The sequence below is a fragment of the Penaeus japonicus genome, unplaced genomic scaffold (genome assembly GCF_977035675.1).
Source record: "Penaeus japonicus unplaced genomic scaffold, GWHDUDI00000001_assembly GWHDUDI00000038, whole genome shotgun sequence".
Taxonomy (NCBI): domain Eukaryota; kingdom Metazoa; phylum Arthropoda; class Malacostraca; order Decapoda; family Penaeidae; genus Penaeus; species Penaeus japonicus.
The window spans coordinates 11,620,852-11,638,351 of record NW_028234440.1 but is presented as its reverse complement, the minus strand read 5'-3'; the positions used below and the strand labels follow the sequence as shown (position 1 = coordinate 11,638,351).

Here is a 17,500-nt window from a genome sequence, read left to right as displayed (position 1 = left end):
CGCCGCTCTCAAAGGCAAAGCAATCGGGAATATAAAGGTCAGATTAAGAGGCTATTCACAATAGATAACTTGCAGTGGCTTGTCATCGGAGAAAGGTGCGTTTGACATCTTGGAAATAGTGGAGGTGTAATTCGAATCTTGTAACTTGTACTGACTTGTCAACGGGGAATGTTGCGTCTGGGAACTTGCATTGTCTTAGGAAAAATGCACATCAAATAACTTGTATTGACACTGATGCATCATGTGACCTGCATTTTCATAAAAGCCGATGTAAAGTACAGCCACACACGCCCATGAAACGCAATTGCAATTTGCCTTAGAGACTAAGTCTTGAGTTGTTTCGATCTCTACCCGTTGGTGGTGATGACCTTTGATTATTGTTGCAAAGGGAAGGGCGATTGGTCCACTGTCCTATAGGCATAGCTACGTGCGTCACGTGTCCTCTTTGGAATAATGACAAGGACGGTGACGAGAGGGATTTTCGGAAGCTGACAAAGCAGTCATGCTAAGCTCCGCTCGACAATGCATTCACAGATAGTTTGACGTATTGCTTTATTTTAGAACCGTCTTCCTATTCATTTTTATTCTAAAGCAAGATCTCGTGGAATTGACATGTGGAACGCGACGCGAAGCCTGTAATTCCCGGACTCGCATGATACTCTGATTCCACTGACGGACGGCCGCGGGGCGATCGGGCCCGTCCTGCTCCAGTGGGCCTCGCGTCGGCGGCCGCGCGGAGGCCGCCTGGAGGCCAGCGCTGCCAGCGAGCGCGGCGAGGCAAGCAGGGCGCTCGAGAGGGAGATCCGAGCCACGCCTCCGCCGGCCTCTCGCCCAAGGTTGCTCCTCTCTCGCTCGGGTGCCGCTGTGCCACAGCCTGACGGCGCGCGCGAAGCCGGGGACAGTGTGGATCTGCCATGTTACCGGGAACGGCTTGGATGGGTGGTCCTGTGCCTCCGACCCATGTGTACGCGACGGCCACGCGCAGAAGGCTGGACGCAGTGCTGTCAGGTATGCACTGTGCAGCCCATATTGCACTTGATGATATGGCTTCGTTGTGATTGCGAAAAAAAACACTACATATATGTTGGAAACATGAAATATCTCTTCGTTAAGGTCTGGTCTATTATATGCCAGGCAGGATCTTTGGTGAGAGAGGGTATATTTTGAGTAAGACATTTATGTATATGTGTGTGTATGTATGTGTGTATGTATGTATGTATATATATATATATATATATATATATATATATATATATATATATAATATATATTGTATATGTTATATATTGTATATGTTATATATTGTATATTAGTTATATTATATATATAATATTTATATATAATAATAATAATAAATATCCCCTCACCTTCCCCTCATCCCCGATCCTCTTTGCAGTGGCGGAAAGCGGAACACTCTTTCCGGTGTTGAATATTTGACTGAGAGTTGTAGATATCTGTTACGAAGGAACGCGATTTGCCAAGTAAATATTGTTTGGGAAAGTGGGCCGAAAATAGTGCGGCGCGAGTAAACTGTGATTTCGCGGAATTAAGGGTACCAGCATCAGCGTTGCTAGCAGCTAGTACGCGATCCTGACGCTGTAGTCGTGTTTCCTCCACTCCCAAGGGAGGGAAGGTAGAGCTAGTGGGGTGGAGGGAAGTGGGGAAGGGAAGGAAGGTGGTAGGGTGTAAAAGAGGGAAGAAGAGGAGGGGCCGATGTCGAGTGAGGGAGGAAAGGAGGAAGGGAAGAAGAAGGAAAGGGGGGCTGGAGGGCGAGATGTAGTGGGAAAGGAAAGCAGGAGGGGGAGAGGGAGGGGGGACAAGCTGGAGGGCGAGAGGGAGGGGGAAGGAGAGCTGGAGGCGAGAGGGAGGGGGGAAAGCGGAGGTGGAGGGCGAGAAGGAGGGAGGGAAAGGGGAGGTGGAGGGCGAGAAGGAGGGAAGGGAAGGGGAGGTGGAGGGCGAGAAGGAGGGAAGGGAAGGGGAGGTGGAGGGCGAGAGGGAGGGGGAAGGAGAGCTGGAGGCGAGAGGGAGGGGGGAAAGCGGAGGTGGAGGGCGAGAAGGAGGGAGGGAAAGGGGAGGTGGAGGGCGAGAAGGAGGAAAGGGAAGGGTAGTTGGAGGGCGAGAAGGAGGAAAGGGAAGGGTAGTTGGAGGGCGAGAAGGAGGGAAGGGAAGGGGAGGTGGAGGGCGAGAGGGAGGGAAAAAAGAGCTGGAGGGCGAGAGGGAGGGGGAAAGGAGAGCTGGAGAGCGAGAAGGAGGGGGGAAAGGAGAGCTGGAGGGTGAGAGGGAGGAGGATGGCGAGAAAGAGGGGGGGGGGAGGAAAGCTGGAGGGCGAGATGGAGGGGGGAAGGGGAGCTGGAGGGCGAAAGGGAAGGGGGAAAGGGGGCAGAAACAACTTTTAACTCTGGCTGTGCGTGTGGTGTGCGAAGAGTCCTAAAAAGAAGGGGGCGGCACCGGGCGCCGTCCTCGCCGATCCCCCGAGGTGCGAAAGTTGGTGCTTCTCGTGTCTCTTTGGTTGGAAAGCTTTTAATTATGTGTCGCGTTCGTTTGCCACAGAGCTGGAGCTGCTCGAGTCTTGTCTATCATAGGGGGTGGGGGTGGGGGGGCATAGGAGTGTCATGGTGAGAGCGGAGGAGATAAATATTGCATGACCTTTCATCACGGGGGGGGGGGGTCATAAGGGTGTCATGGTGAGAGCAGAGAAGATATACATTACATGCATGCCCTTCCAGTAACGTCTTAAAAGATCAACATAAAAATGATGGGTATAATGATAAATGTAACTATGGTAACAACGAAACTATATTTGTGTTTAAAAGCAGACGTGGAGATGTTTAGATAAACTTAAGATCTTAAAGAGCTTTTACCCTCCGTAATTTAGTGTGACTTTAGCGTGAGCCTGCGCCTGGGGGAGTCTGGGTGGGAAAAGCACACGCACACAAGAAAGGTAAGTTCTCTCTTCGTTTCTCTTCTCTTCTCTTCTCTTCTCTTTTCTCCTTCTCTTCTCCTCTCCTCTCCTCTCCTCTCCTCTCCTCTCCTCTCCTCTCCTCTCCTCTCCTCTCCTCTCCTCTCCTCTCCTCTCCTCTCCTCTCCTCTCCTCTCCTCTCCTCTCCTCTCCTCTCCTCTCCTCTCCTCTCCTCTCCTCTCCTCTCCTCTCCTCTCTTCTCTTCTCTTCTCTTCTCTTCTCTTCCCACATGTCTCATTAACTTGTCAAAGTCACTCACCTTTCACCCCCTAGCCTCCTTCATACTCCCTTAGCCCCCTTTCCTCTCCCTCACTCTCCTCTCTCCCCCTCCTGTCCCTCTCTCCCCTCCCGTCCCCCTCTCCCCTCCCGTCCCCCTCTCCCCTCCCGTCCCCCTCTCCCCTCCCGTCCCCCTCTCCCCTCCCTTCCCCCTCTCCCCTCCCTTCCCCCTCTCCCCCTCTCCCCCTCTCCCTCTTTCCCTTTCTCCCTCTCTCTCTCTTACTTTGTGCTTATCTGTGGGTATGCGTGTGTTGTGCCCCAGTGTGTTCATCAAAACTCGACCGATTGACAAAGATAGTTGACAGCCGATAAGTCAGCCGATAAGATAGACAGACCTACCTTAGTAGGCTGGGCTGCATCGAGGGGCACAGGAGAAGGGAAGGAAGGTAGGAATCTAAAGATTAATATTGGTGACTCAAGACCTGCGACACAAGGCTAGGGAAGGATTTCGCCATTCATTGCATGCATGGTAGGTGCGTGTTATCTTATCGGGGCGTGGGGGGGGGGGCTTATCTTCGGTTTTATCGCCGGAGCCATTTCGCAAACGCGCTTATCACGCCCCATGTGTTCTCTTCGGGGGCGGCGGTGATGGATCTCGCGGCTTGCTGGGGAAGAACTTGAGTAAATTGCTCCTGAACGCTTTGGAAGGAGGTGAGGGGGGAGGAGCAGGAGGGAAGGAAGGGACGAGGGGAAGAGCGGAAGGGTGGGATAGGGGGAGAGAGGAGGAAGAGGGGAAACGGAGAGAGGAGGAAGAGGGGAAATGGAGAGAGGAAGAGGAGTAAGGAAAATGCAAGAGGGAATGGAAGAATAGATAGTGAAATCAGCGTTCTGGTATCAACTTAAAATGGCACCTCTTTCTGCTCTTTTTTCTCTCCCCATTTCTGCCCTCGTCATTGATATAGTCCCCTCTTTCTCTCCCTCGCCCTCTCCCTTTCTCCCCATCTCCCCTGCTCCCACCCTCCCTCCAACTCCCATCCTTCGGAGATTTAATCAGAGGTGGCGGCCATGTAGGTCATGACGGTCGGTCCGATAACGATCTCGGGGGCTCGCTCTGTAGCACCCGTCGCTCTGTTACGCCTTCTCGAGGAGTAGTTTTTGATAAAGGAAATTTAAAAAGGATTTTACACACACACACACACACACACACACACACACACACACACACACACACACACACACACACACACATATATATATATATATATATATATATATATATATATATATATATATAATTTGTATTCTTACAGAGAGCTAGCTATGCTTTTGTGTATGGCGACATATATAAACAGTCGCGCACATCCCCAAGCGCGCGCGCGCACACTCAGTCACATTCGCTCACGTTTCCCTCTCCCTCCCTCCCTCCCTCCCTCCCTCCTTCCTTCCTTCCCTCTCGCCCTCCCTCATTCCCACTCTCCCTCTCTCCTTCCCTCTCTCCCTCCTTGTACGTACGCGCGGGGTACATGTCAGGGTGGGGGGACTGATTGACCTATTGATATTAGATAAATTTTTGAGGGGATGAAGTGATCGATTTCTGTTGATTATATATATTTTTCCTTTTTTCACTTTCCCCTTCCCTTCTCTTGCGGGACCGACGCCGTACCTATAGGGTGAAGATAGGATTGCCCCGTTTCCCCTCCCTTCCTGTATTTGTGAGAGTATATATATGTTTGTGTGTTTGTATGTATGTGCTTTTATTTTTGCTGAGGTGTTTGTTTGCTTTATATGTGTTTATGTTTTTGTTTTATATGTTTGTGCTGGGAGAAGGATGCACGTAGCGCATGTCGGAAGAAAGGAAAAGAGGAGTAGAGAGGGGAACGGGAGGTAAAGAGAGTGAGTGAGTGAGTGAGTGAGTGAGTGAGTGAGTAGGTGGGTGAGTGAGTAAGAGAAAACGACCCCCCTCCACCCGATCTTTTCCATTCTTCTCTAAGGAATGTGTGTTGAGCGTTCGACCGCGTCATTCTCTCGCCCGTAATAATGAAGATATTGTCTGCTAACGTGTTATTTGAGAAGAGGGTGAGGCTTTGGCGTATCACACGGAGAAAGGGCAGAGGCAGAGACAGAGACAGAGACAGAGACAGAGGCAGAGACAGAGACAGAGACAGAGACAGAGACAGAGACAGAGACAGAGACAGAGGCAGAGACAGAGACAGAGACAGAGACAGAGACAGAGACAGAGACAGAGGCAGAGACAGAGACAGAGACAGAGACAGAGACAGAGACAGAGACAGAGACAGAGACAGAGACAGAGGCAGAGACAGAGGCAGAGACAGAGACAGAGACAGAGACAGAGACAGAGACAGAGACAGAGGCAGAGACAGAGACAGAGACAGAGACAGAGACAGAGACAGAGACAGAGACAGAGACAGAGACAGAGACAGAGACAGAGACAGAGACAGAGACAGAGACAGAGGCAGAGGCAGAGGCAGAGGCAGAGGCAGAGGCAGAGGCAGAAGAGGAGGAAGGATTGAGGGGTTAGGAGTTCGAGGACTATGGCTAGGAGACCACCTGACGTGCTGCCCGGAATTTTATAGTCGTGGATAGAAATATTTGATAATTAGACTGAGGCGCACCGTTAACACGGTGAGTGATTATATACTGTCTTCCCACGCCCACAAGCGCGGCCATCCTGACCCCTCGCCCACATCCCGTCCCCGTCCCCGTAACCCCTTTGCCTCCCCCCTACGCACACACCCATGTTCACGCCCCACGTCTTTAACCCGCCCCCATCACCACGCCCATACCCAACTTCGTCATCGCCCCCCTGTCACCCGTCGTAACTCTTCCGGAGAATATGTGGATGCGTGTATTTTTAAGTATGTGTATGTGTGTGGTTATTAATTATGTCTGTTAGTGGGTGTTTTTTTTTTATGTTTGTCTCTGTGGGTTGTTAACCAGGCAAAAGGAGGGAGGGCGAAGATCCAGAAAGATCAACCACGCGAAGTACCTAAAAGCTCGTGACACAGTGTTGGTATGAAACCATATCGATCAGCTGGTAGAATGTCAAGGTTGGAGAAAAAAGAAGAGGTAGCGGGGAAGAGAGGAGAGGTGGTAGGGGTGAAGGAGTGGGGGTAGGATGAAGTGATAAAAAAAATAATGAAAAGGCGATGAGAGTGGAAAGCCCCAGAGGATAGCCATGATAATAAAAGATAATTGATTGGAAATCTGGAAAAGCGAAAAGAAAGAAAAATTGAAGAGGAGAAATTGGACTCGTTTTCAGATGAGGTTTTGTGGACGAAGGAGGAGGGCCGGGGATGGAGGTGGGAATCTGTAGTCGAATTCTCTCTCTCTCTCTCTCTCTCTCTCTCTCTCTCTCTCTCTCTCTCTCTCTCTCTCTCTCTCTCTCTCTCTCTCTCTCTCTCTCTCTCTCTCTCTGACTCTGACAATATATATATATATATACATACAATACATGTGTGTGTGTGTGTGTGTTTTGAAATATATATATATATATATATATATATATATATATATGTATATATGTAAATTAAATATACATATATATACATATATATACATATATATATATATATATACATATATATACATACATATATATACATATATATATATATACATATATATATACATATATATACATGTATATATATAAATGATGTGTGTACATATGTATATATGAATGTTTATTGTGCATATATTGTATGCATATTGCTTGTATACATATATGAATATATAATGTGTGTGAGTGTGTCTATATTGTATGTTGTATAGATATATTTATATGATATGTGATCTGTAATATATGTCTTGAATTATTTTTATCCTTATCTATCAGACATGACAGTAATCAATGAAATAGGTAACGACTGGTGAAAAATAAATGAATTTAGCGCCCTTGAACTACCCTGAAAACAAATGGCACACGTCCTCCCCGCCAATTAGTAGTAATGATGAATATGATAAACAACAACAATAATGATAACAACAAACAATAACAATAATAGTACGCCAGGAGAAACCCGTCTCTGGGAGAGCCATTGAAGGCGTGTGTGTGTGTGTCCGTCTTCGCTTCTGAGTCCGGAATCAATGCGTGCCTCCCATTACGGCCGTTCGCCATCCGCGATCGATTTATTTATTTGTTTATCACACAACTCTGCTTTACTCTAATCGTTCTTGAGCTCTTCAGAGTGGCAGGGCGGAGGGTAGTGGAGGTTTTGGATAAGTGGATGGATGGGACAGAAAGCCACGTGGTCCTGGTTGTTAGTGGGACGGGATTGGATACGGTGGATACGGCCATTTGGATATGAGGGAAGCGCTGTGGGACCGGTCTTGACCTCAGGCAGTAAGGCAGACAGGAAAGGAGGCAAGCAAGCAAGCAGGCAGGTAGGTAGGCAGGCAAGCAGGTAGATTGATTGATTGATTGATTTTCAGGCAGGTCGGTTGGTAGATTTACAGGAAGGATGGTAGGCAGGCAAGAAGGCAGGCAAGCTGGCAGGTATATAGGTGGGTAGGTGGTAGGTAGACTGGCAGTTGACATTAGGTGAAGATTGACCGCGGGTGGCCCCCCGTCGATCGCAATCTCCTTTTACTCTTAAAACTTTCAAGTTTGTTCGAAGGCCAGAATGTCAGACGAAGTAATTTACTGTTCGGTAAAGTAATGAAACATATTTAGTACAGCATTTAAGAGCGCAGCGTGTTGATTAATTAAATGTAGTAATGAGTAAAATGATGCGTTACGGAAAGAATCAAGCGACAGTACTGTAGATAAATGACAAAGTAATGCAGCATAGTAGATGCAGTGTCCAGTAACGCAGTACAGTCGGTGACGTTTAGCAGCATGATGCATACCACTCGCTACGTAACCCGAATATTTTACTATAATATTTATTATTTTTAGAATAAATTTCTCTCCTAATAAATACCTGTTAAGTTTTCTCCCCATCCCCTCCCTCCCTCCCTCCCTTTCCATCCCTCCTCTCCTCTCTCCTCCTCTCCTCTCTCCTCTCCTCTCCTCTCCTCTCCTCTCCTCTCCTCTCCTCTCCTCTCCTCTCCTCTCCTCTCCTCTCCTCTCCTCTCCTCTCCTCTCCTCTCCTCTCCTCTCCCCTCCCCTCCCCTCCCCTCCCCTCCCCTCCCGGAGAGGGAGAGAAAAGGGAGGAGAAGAGGAGAGAGAGAGAGGGGAGGTTGGGACTATTGATGTAAAGATAAGAGGCTTATGCAAGATACAGGCGTAGGTATTACCATGGAGAGAGAGAGGGTTGGAGGGGGGAGAGAGATGGAGGGTTGGAGGGTTGGAGGCAGAGAGAGAGGAGTAGAGTATAGGAATATGCGAGTGTTTAGACGAAGAAGAGTGTTGATGTATAGATGGTATTAAGCAATGCTTGGCATGGGCTCTACTTAGGGTTAGGGGGGGGGGGTTATAGGGAGAGGGCCAAGGGATAGGGATGGTTTGAAAGGTCGGTGTGCAGGTTGATCCTCGTCCGGCTTGCTTTGTCATCATGTTTTTCCCCTCATTCTTTTTTTGTCGATATCTTCCTCGCCATTGTCGTCCACTCTTCTTCTTCTTCTTCCCGGATACAAGTACTCGCACCTCCCCCCCTCAAAAAATCTTCTTTAGAAATAGATAAAGTCCTTTCGCCCCCCAAAGTCTATTTCTTAGGAGTTTGAATTGCCGGATATGCCTGCAGTGCATATATGTTTTATTTCATCTCCAGCATATGTTACCTAAACTTCATAAGTGTTCCAGAACTTCAATATGAAATATTATTTATTTTATTAAGATTCCTGTTAATTCATCTAGCAATCTCTCTCACAACACCGTTCAGATTTTTTTTATTTTTATCTCACGGGCGATAACATTTTTTTTTTCTATTTTGTACCAACGTTGATAATTAGACTTGTTCCAATTCTTTGCTGTGACTCAGAAGACTAGTATTAAATTGAGGTGTTGCTTTATGGAAAAAATACCGACATGCATGAGTAAAATAGGAAAACTATTCATTGTGCAGACTACAAATTCGTAGCCCCCCTGCGGACACAGCGAAGACCGGTGTTCAGATAGCCTCGAGTAAGTGGGTGGAGCGAGGCAAGGCACCGTTCGTAGCGGGTGTGTCGAGGGAGGCACTGCTGATAAGATAGTACTGTCTCGGCGGGCAAGTACCAGTGCCTTCCCCCTTCTCCTACCTCCTCCTTTTATGCTTCTTTCTTTCTCCCTTCCTATTTCTGCAGCTCTCCACCCTTCCCCCCATCTTCCACCAACCCTCTCCCCTTTCCCGGTTTCCCTTCCCTGTCCTGTCTCTCTCTTTCGGTTCCCCTTCCTCTCCCATATTCTTTCCATTTTCGCTTCTTTCCCTTCAATAGCCTCTCTCGTTTCCTGTTACAAGTCCCTTCTCATTCCCCCTTCCCCTTCCCCTTCCCCTTCCCCTTCCCCTTCCCCTTCCCCTTCCCCTATTATCCCTGTTATTTCCCATTTCCTTTCCTGTCCCTTTCCTTTCTCTGTTCTTTCCTTCTTTCTTGCCCAGTCCGCTTAATCCTTTCCAATCTCTTCCTCATTCCCCATTCACTTTGACCCCCCACACACACACTTTTCTATGTCTTCCCCTTTTCTCCCTTCTTCCCTTTTCCATCTCATCCCTACCCTCTGTCTCCAGGCTATATGCATCGCTTTGAGAGAGTGCGGTCGGAGGTATAGTCACCGGCACAAAATCAGGCGAAATTAGCCCCGCCCCCTCTTCACCACTTCCCATCATCTAACCAATCAAGTTATTCACGTTAATTTGGCCATCTTTTATCTATTGAGAAACGTGATTGTGATTGGTCGTAGAAATATACAGGGGGCGTTGCTAATTTCGCCCCACTTGTGCAGGTGACTATTGAATGGCAAAGGATTCGAGTCGGAATGGGGTATGGATGGAGGTCGGATACAGAGGAAGGAGCAATCACCAAAAACCCTTTATCGCTAGTCGGATAACATCGGCTCTTCACATGTCTCAAAACCTCATCTACCTTAATACGAATAGCATTGCGACTATGCGATCGTGATTTGACGTTCGGCGTCTTTCGCTCCGTATTCGCCATGACTGCTAGACGCACCCAGATATAATAAGGTGGTCACGTTTGGCGGTGATTTCAGTCGTAATTTGGAGAGGAGGTCGTTAATGATCGTTCGGTGAATCCACGTGAGATGAGGGGCGATGAAAACAGCTGAGCGGCGCTCTGGTGGGAGGGGGGGGGGCGGAGGTAGTGGGAGGGGATATTGATAAGTCTCTCTCTTGTGTACAGGCAACATGTTTGGAGGTAACTAAGGCAGTGTGGGCCAAACTCGACCTCCCCTACCACCTCCTCTCACCCTCACCCTCCTCTCCTTTTCTTCCCTTCCCTTCCCTTCCCTTCCCTTCCCTTCCCTTCCCTTCCCTTCCCTTCCCTTCCCTTCCCTTCCCTTCCCTTCCCTTCCCTTCCCTTCCCTTCCCTTCCCTCCTCTCCTTTTCTCTTCCTTCCCCTCCTCTCCTTTTCCTTTCCTCCCCCTCCTCTCCTTTTCTCTTCCTCCTCCTCCTCTCCTCTCCTCCTCCCCCCCTCATCTCCTACTACTCCTCCTCCTCTCCTTCTCCTCCTCCTCCTCCTCCTCCTCCTCCTCCTCCTCCTCCTCTCCTCTCCTCTCCTCTCCTCTCCTCTCCTCTCCTCTCCTCTCCTCCTCCCCCCCTTTCCTCCCCCTCCCCTCTCCTCCCCCTTCCTCCCCTCTCCTCCCCCTTCCTCTCCTCTCCTCTCCTCTCCTCCTCCCCTCCCCCTCCCCTCCCCCCCTCCTCCTCCCTCTCCCCCTCTCCCCCTCTCCTCCCCTCCCCCTCCTCCCCTCCTCCCCCCTCCCCCCTCTCCCCCTTCCCCCTCTCCCCCTCTCCTCCCCTCCCCCCTCTCCTCCCCTCGGCCATTTGTTGCTCGGTTGAGGGTCGGGCGGTTTGCGAGAGACGGCGTATGTGCGTGACTTCGATTACAGTTTATAATTTATATGGCATGTGTCTTTTACTGTTTTATTCACAAACTTAAATGTGAGACGTGCACTAAGACCGACAAATGCGTTTTTTTAAGCGTGCAATCTATAGAGATGTAATAGTACAGTGTAGTGGTGGGTGGTCTGAATTACATAACAGCGATTACATAAGCCATATGTATTTTTAAACCTACAGACCAGCCAGCAAGTGACGCTACTCTTTACAGAAGTTAACTTTATCTAATAATCTAACTTTAGAACATACAGACGGATTTACATAACTATAAACAATCTTGTATGATCGCTAGGAAGTGTAACACAGGGAAGTAAACAATGAATTGCAGGATTCAGGCTGAAGGGGCGATATCGATTCTCAGAATGACTTTATTTCACTCGTACTGTGTCCGTTTGATGAATAATTTTGTGTTTGTGTTTTGTGGATTATATAGGCTAGACTGTATAGTTAGTCATGATTTTGGTGTGGGATTGAGGTCCGTTCGTTTTAGGATATATGCTTGATATTTTTGTTACTTGGGAGACTTGAAGTAACTTGATATTTTCCCATCACTTCGTAGGGACATGACTCTGCATGAGGGAAAATTCATAGACAACAACCCAAACACACCTTCACAAAATAATTGAGACGTAATCCTCTCCGCTGGCGCTCATGACTCGCCGCCCATTCGAAAGTTTCCCGGATGTGCCTCACGTGTTTGTGGACGTGGTTGCGTCATCGGGAAAGAGGTCTGGAATCCCATGCGCGCAGCGGGCTTCCTTAGCACGCTCGCTGCCGTTCACGCCGATACCCAGCTTAGGGATGGGGGAGGGAGGGGGGGTATCGGAACACATTGTCGGAGGATATCATGGATGCGTCTCTTATTTTGAAGGAGTGTCAGGTAAAGTTTGTGTGGGGGGGTGGGGGGTGGAGGTGGTCTTCGTGCGTGGCGGTTGTTATGGCAACGGTAGTGACTTTGGGGTCTTCTTGAGATTGAAGGGATGAAGGAGGTCTCCCTCACGACCCGCTCTTGCTTGGCTGCTCAATGCCGCCCTCTGTCTTGTAAAACTCTTCGATATTCCTGTCTTCAAAACGCCTTGATATTTGCCGTGTTTTACCCATCAGTCTGCCGGTATTTCTCCTTATCCGGCTCTTAGTTCCTGCTTATATCTACACCTGGCTGCCTGCTTGTCTATGCAAGACTCGTGAATTCATGCGAAGTAATCATGAATGACAGGAGAGGTAGTTATCCCCCAAGGCTCCCCGGGTTTGCCAGAGCCACGAGGGTGCTGCGTCATGCACTGTCTGCACTCTCATGATCTTGGCGCTCACTACAAAAATAAAAGATTCTACGGGTTTGAAGATTATACTGGATATTTACTGATATATTTATTTTAAATGCGTGATTCTATCAGCGGCTTAAGCATCGATATAAAGTGAATAGGATCAGAGTAATCTATACGCTGGTCGTCCATTCTCTGGTTTCCCCAGTTGCATCGAGGCTTTGCATATACTTGGGTTAGCTCACTAGGAGAATGCGGCCGGGTTATTTAGCTGAGGCAACAGGGAGTGAGTATGCGACGCGTGCACTGAAACACGGAGAGGCGCCCTTAGGGTAGTTAGGGCGGTACAACACCTACAAATAAACTGGGCGACTGTAATTACGCACTCGCAGCTGAGACGGCAGATAATAAGAGGAATGTGCACTTGTCCTTTGGTCGAGTGATGGCTATTATTCGCTTATCCCCCCCCCCCCCCCGCTCACACACACACACACACACACACACACACACACACACACACACACACACACACACACACACACACACACACACACACACACACACACACACACACACACTACCCTCTCCCATCCGTCGCTCCTCCCTCGCCATTGATTCCAAAATATGCCTAGCATATCGTTGACGATCACAACCGTTACACGAGACGAGCGTTTCTAGTCGTGCCTCGGGAGAAGAGGTTCGTCGAGTTACGGGATACTGACAGCGGGGCTGTGCATCCGTATTGAAATCCCGAACGCAATGGGTGAGTCCATCTGCCTCTGAAAGTACTCACGGCACTTTGCGGCTACGGAATGCCATGATATATTTGGGACAGTCGTTACCACATCGGATTAGCGAGTGAGCCAGGCACCTCCCCCCCCCCCCCCTCTCTCTCTCTCTCTCTCTCTCTCTCTCTCTCTCTCTCTCTCTCTCTCTCTCTCTCTCTCTCTCTCTCTCTCTCTCTCTCTCTCTCTCTCTCTCTCTCTCTCGTCACGTCATTAAAGCTGGAAGCGAGGTGGCGGTCGCCGTGGCACGTGCGGGGACGCGAGGATGGAAGTGTTGACCTTGGTAGGGGCATCGTGGAGGTGACTGTGCATCGGCAGGATCAGGTAGCGCCACCTCTACCGGCCTCCTCTCCCCTTCTCCCCCACCCCCCTTCTTCCTCTCTCAACACGTTTCTAGGTACTCCGGCAGTCGGCCTCTGCCCCCCCCCCCCTCTCTCTCTCTCTCTCTCTCTCTCTCTCTCTCTCTCTCTCCTCTCTCTCCCTCTCTCTCTCTCTCTCTCTCTCTCTCTCTCTCTCTCTCTCTCTCTCATTCTCTCTTTCTCTTTCTCTTTCTCTTTCTCTTTCTCTCTCTCTCTCTCTCTCTCATTCTCTTTCTCTTTCTCTTTCTCTTTCTCTTTCAAATGTAGATAATTAGACGCCAGTGTGCCGGGTGGATGCGATTCCAAAGTTCCGTGGACGTGTTTTCGGTCTTTAATGGCGAGCGGATGTTGATTTTTGATTGTTCGAGGGAGCATACTTGCGGTCTTAAGTGAAAGCCTTGCACATATTGCGAACGCCTCGTGTTGTAGTTTCGCGGAACTTTCAGCCGATGATCGGGAGAGGATCTGCTGTTTTCGCATACCGTTTGTATATATATTTACCTTTCATCATCATTCACCATTCACTATTCACCATCCGTTATGTAATGATCATGTATATTTTTGAGGGGTGTGACTAGTAGAAGCTTAAGTCTCTCTTTATTGCTTAATTAAGCGTAATCCAGTCACGGTTTCTCTTGTTTAAGCGACAACCTTGTACCTCGATTCGTAGACTTCTTATTTGAATTTGTTTTGAGTAGATCATATTAGTACCAAGAAATCTAAACTTTCATTTTGATTTGATCATCAACCTTTGCTTCATTTGCCTGGTGTTTATCCATATTCTCGTTTGTTACTTTTTAATGGTTGTTATTTTTCTTTTCCTAAGAGTTGATGATTTGTACTAAATTTATTTAATCTTTTCAGGTGAGTGTGAACAACCGGAATAGCCCTAGTGATGCAACTGCTCGGCGCTTCGACAGTGAGTAACGCATTTCTTTGATTCGAGCTCCTCCGAAGGGACAGCCACTCTAAATACCCATAACTCAGCTGGACAGTGTGTTTCTTGAGGCTATTAGCATTTTTCTTCGATGTTGACTGTTTGTGGTATTTTTTCGCTAATATCTGTTTGATTTATTATATCAATTCATGTGTACTCTTTTACTTGTTTCATTTTTATATTCGAAAGTCATGAGCGGCTGGAAGAGTTTAAACAGTCAATGATTTAGTGTTTTTGTATCGACCAAACGGACTTCCTCTCTCACTCGCCTCTCGATCTGGACGCATTCCTTCGCGCGACGGAGCCTCAGGGTCGTGTACAGTTGCCGGGTGGACCCGAAGCCCCCCAAGTACGACATATGGGAGCAGTGCGAAGGCAGGGATGAGGAAGGGGACGGGAGGGAGGAAGGGGTGGGAGGAGGAGAGGAGGTGGGAGAAAGGACGGGTAGAGGAACAGGGATGGGGAGGAGGAGAGGGACGAGGGTGGGCGGCGCGGGCGCGGGTGACATGTGTAGCGAGGGTTTGCTCCCTCCACCCACACCGCTCCACTCGGCATCAGCTGGGAGCATTGCGTCACTCGCACCCAATATAGACAGCGCAGCTTTAGCGTTTGTGAGGGAAAGGCTGATTCGGTTCTTATTGTCGTGAATGCATTCTCCCCCCTCAAGGGAAGGCCTGGCTATTACGCGCGGACGCTGATGACGTGGGGCGCCTCATGACGTCGTCGGCGGAGGAGGAAGGAGGGTGATGGAAAACGAGCGCCGCGCCGTACTTCTCAAGACTCTCGACGTCTTGTAGGGATTTTTTTCACTCCCCTTCACCCGCTGGTGGCATCGGAACCACCGCGTCAGCCCTTTCGTTTAGATTCGTGTGCGCGAGTGCCGTCTGGTTTCTCCTGCCGAAGAGCCAGAATAACAGAGCAGGCCGGGAAAAAAGCGGTGGAAAAGTTGTGAGTTTGGGGTGAGTGTACGACACGTTTTCCAAGCTTCATCTGCTGACGTCTATGTCGAGTCGCACGAACGCACACACGCACCTTCACGCGCTCACATAACACCGCTGTCACGCTCATTCCAGGCACACGCTGACGTCGCTGGCTGGTGAATTTTGGTGCGTGCGTTGAAATACTTTCTCAAGTGACGTGGACTTGTTAGTGCGGCACAGCAGGAACACTGAGTGACAACCCGGACGTGACAGATCAGTAGAAAGTCTGGAGCATTTCTCCGGGTGGCCAGTGTCAGATTGTAAGTGCTCCGAGGTGAGAATCGGTGTGTTGATCGCTCGTCGATGCAAATTGGGCAACGCGGAGCTGTGCATCGCGGTTCAAGAGGAGAGGAAGGTACCCGAGCAGGACAGTGGGGCGAGCAACAGGTGTGACGGGCGAAGGGCCATATGGCTGGTAGAGCTTCGGATTGAGAGCCAGCGCGGGCTGCTTGTGCCGCCTCCGCCGTTGCCTTCAAGTCCTTTGCAGACAGGGAGCTCCTTGTGACGGCTTTCTCCACATAACAATGGTAAGTCTTGCTTGGGCACCCCCGCCCTATACCTTGTTCAACGTTCGGCCACGAAACCAAATAAACATCTTGGGAAGGCCACGCGAAAGTGGCACTTATACATACGGCCCTTTCTGTTTGTTTCTGAGTGCGAAGTGGGCGTCGTTTGGTGACGCCGAGTGACAGCTCACTCATTTAAATTGAGAGTAATTGGTATAGAATGGGGAGTCGAATGTTTATGCGGCTGAGGGCGGCGAAACAGCTGTTTCGGTGGCGCAGCACGGGAAGGTCTTCGGCTCCGTCACCAAGTCCCCCCCCCCCCCAAGCAGACATCGCCAATGCTGATGTTCTGTAGTACCACAAGCACGCACGGATGTATACGCATTGTGTGCGCACAAGAAGAGATTGGGTGGGGGTGGGGTATCGCCGAGAGACAATCAGACGTAATGGAAAAGATTGTTGTGAATACTTTCAAAGACGTGAGGTGTATGTGTGTGGGTTGCGGTGTGGGCTTGGCGCGGGAAGGGGCGGGGGGATAGGTAGGGCAGTATATTGTGGGCGTGTCGCCTGATTGTGAGATCAGTGGTATGGGATGGGGGAGGGGGGTGCAGTTGTTGGCGTGGCAAGGGAGGGAATCGGGGGAGATAGGGGCGGGGGCGGGGTCAGTTGTGTGGGCGTGACTGGGTCGAAGCTGGAGAGCGAGAGGAAGGAGGCGGCCCACGTGCTCGGATTACTTCTTTACCCAAAGCTGCCTCTCTGCTTACCAGTTACAACGCTCGTCAGCATTATTTACATTGTTGTATACCAATTAATAGGGTGTCTAAAGGTAGAGAAGTCTCTATTCTGATTGGCAAGTATATTTATATCATCCCTAATGCTAAACAGCTTTGAATTTCTCTTTTGCGCTTTTGTGCATTCCTCTTCACGGAGGAATACGTGATTCTTTTGGGTTTTAGGTGTGTGCACTGTTAGATAAGATACCCATATGGTAATGGTTGCAGACATGTGCCTACTCATTATATCTTAGTCATGTATATTACCATATTGCCATGATTTTGACGGACGTCAAACTAAGCTGTCATTCCCCAAAAGATTAAAGTATATATTATATAGCAGAATGCACTTGTCCCTTTCCTCTAACATTGGAGCACTCTAGTAAGCTTCTACATTAGGCTCCCTCCTCGCACCTCTATTCTTTGTAAGAGCAATTACTTTGACCCAAATGATCATGCGCTCGTCTCGGCACTTGCAGTCTTAACATATGTTTGTTCATTAAAGCCATATGCTGCTCTCTCCGGAGTAACATCACCCCTGAAATCCAGGGTAATTGACTCATGGTATACCAAATTTTTGGGCGTGCTGCTTTGCAATTAGTGCTAGAAATCATGTCCAGTTGCATGTTGGCACCTTTTAGCATTGTTGTAGGTCCATGATTTATGGCAAAATACGCCTCCGTGACCATATGGCAGTGACACTGCTTT

At 49.1% G+C, this 17,500-nt stretch overlaps 1 protein-coding gene across 1 annotated transcript in view; it reads left to right on the top strand.

Annotated features, from left to right (window-relative positions):
- Positions 1–17,500, top strand: part of LOC122264947 (uncharacterized) — a 183,754-nt gene that overhangs the window by 17,472 nt on the left and 148,782 nt on the right. Inside the window, exon 4 of the mRNA XM_086533010.1 lies at positions 14,461–14,515. Coding sequence (XP_086389136.1) covers positions 14,461–14,515 — 55 coding nt within the window. The remainder of the gene's footprint in view (positions 1–14,460; positions 14,516–17,500) is intronic.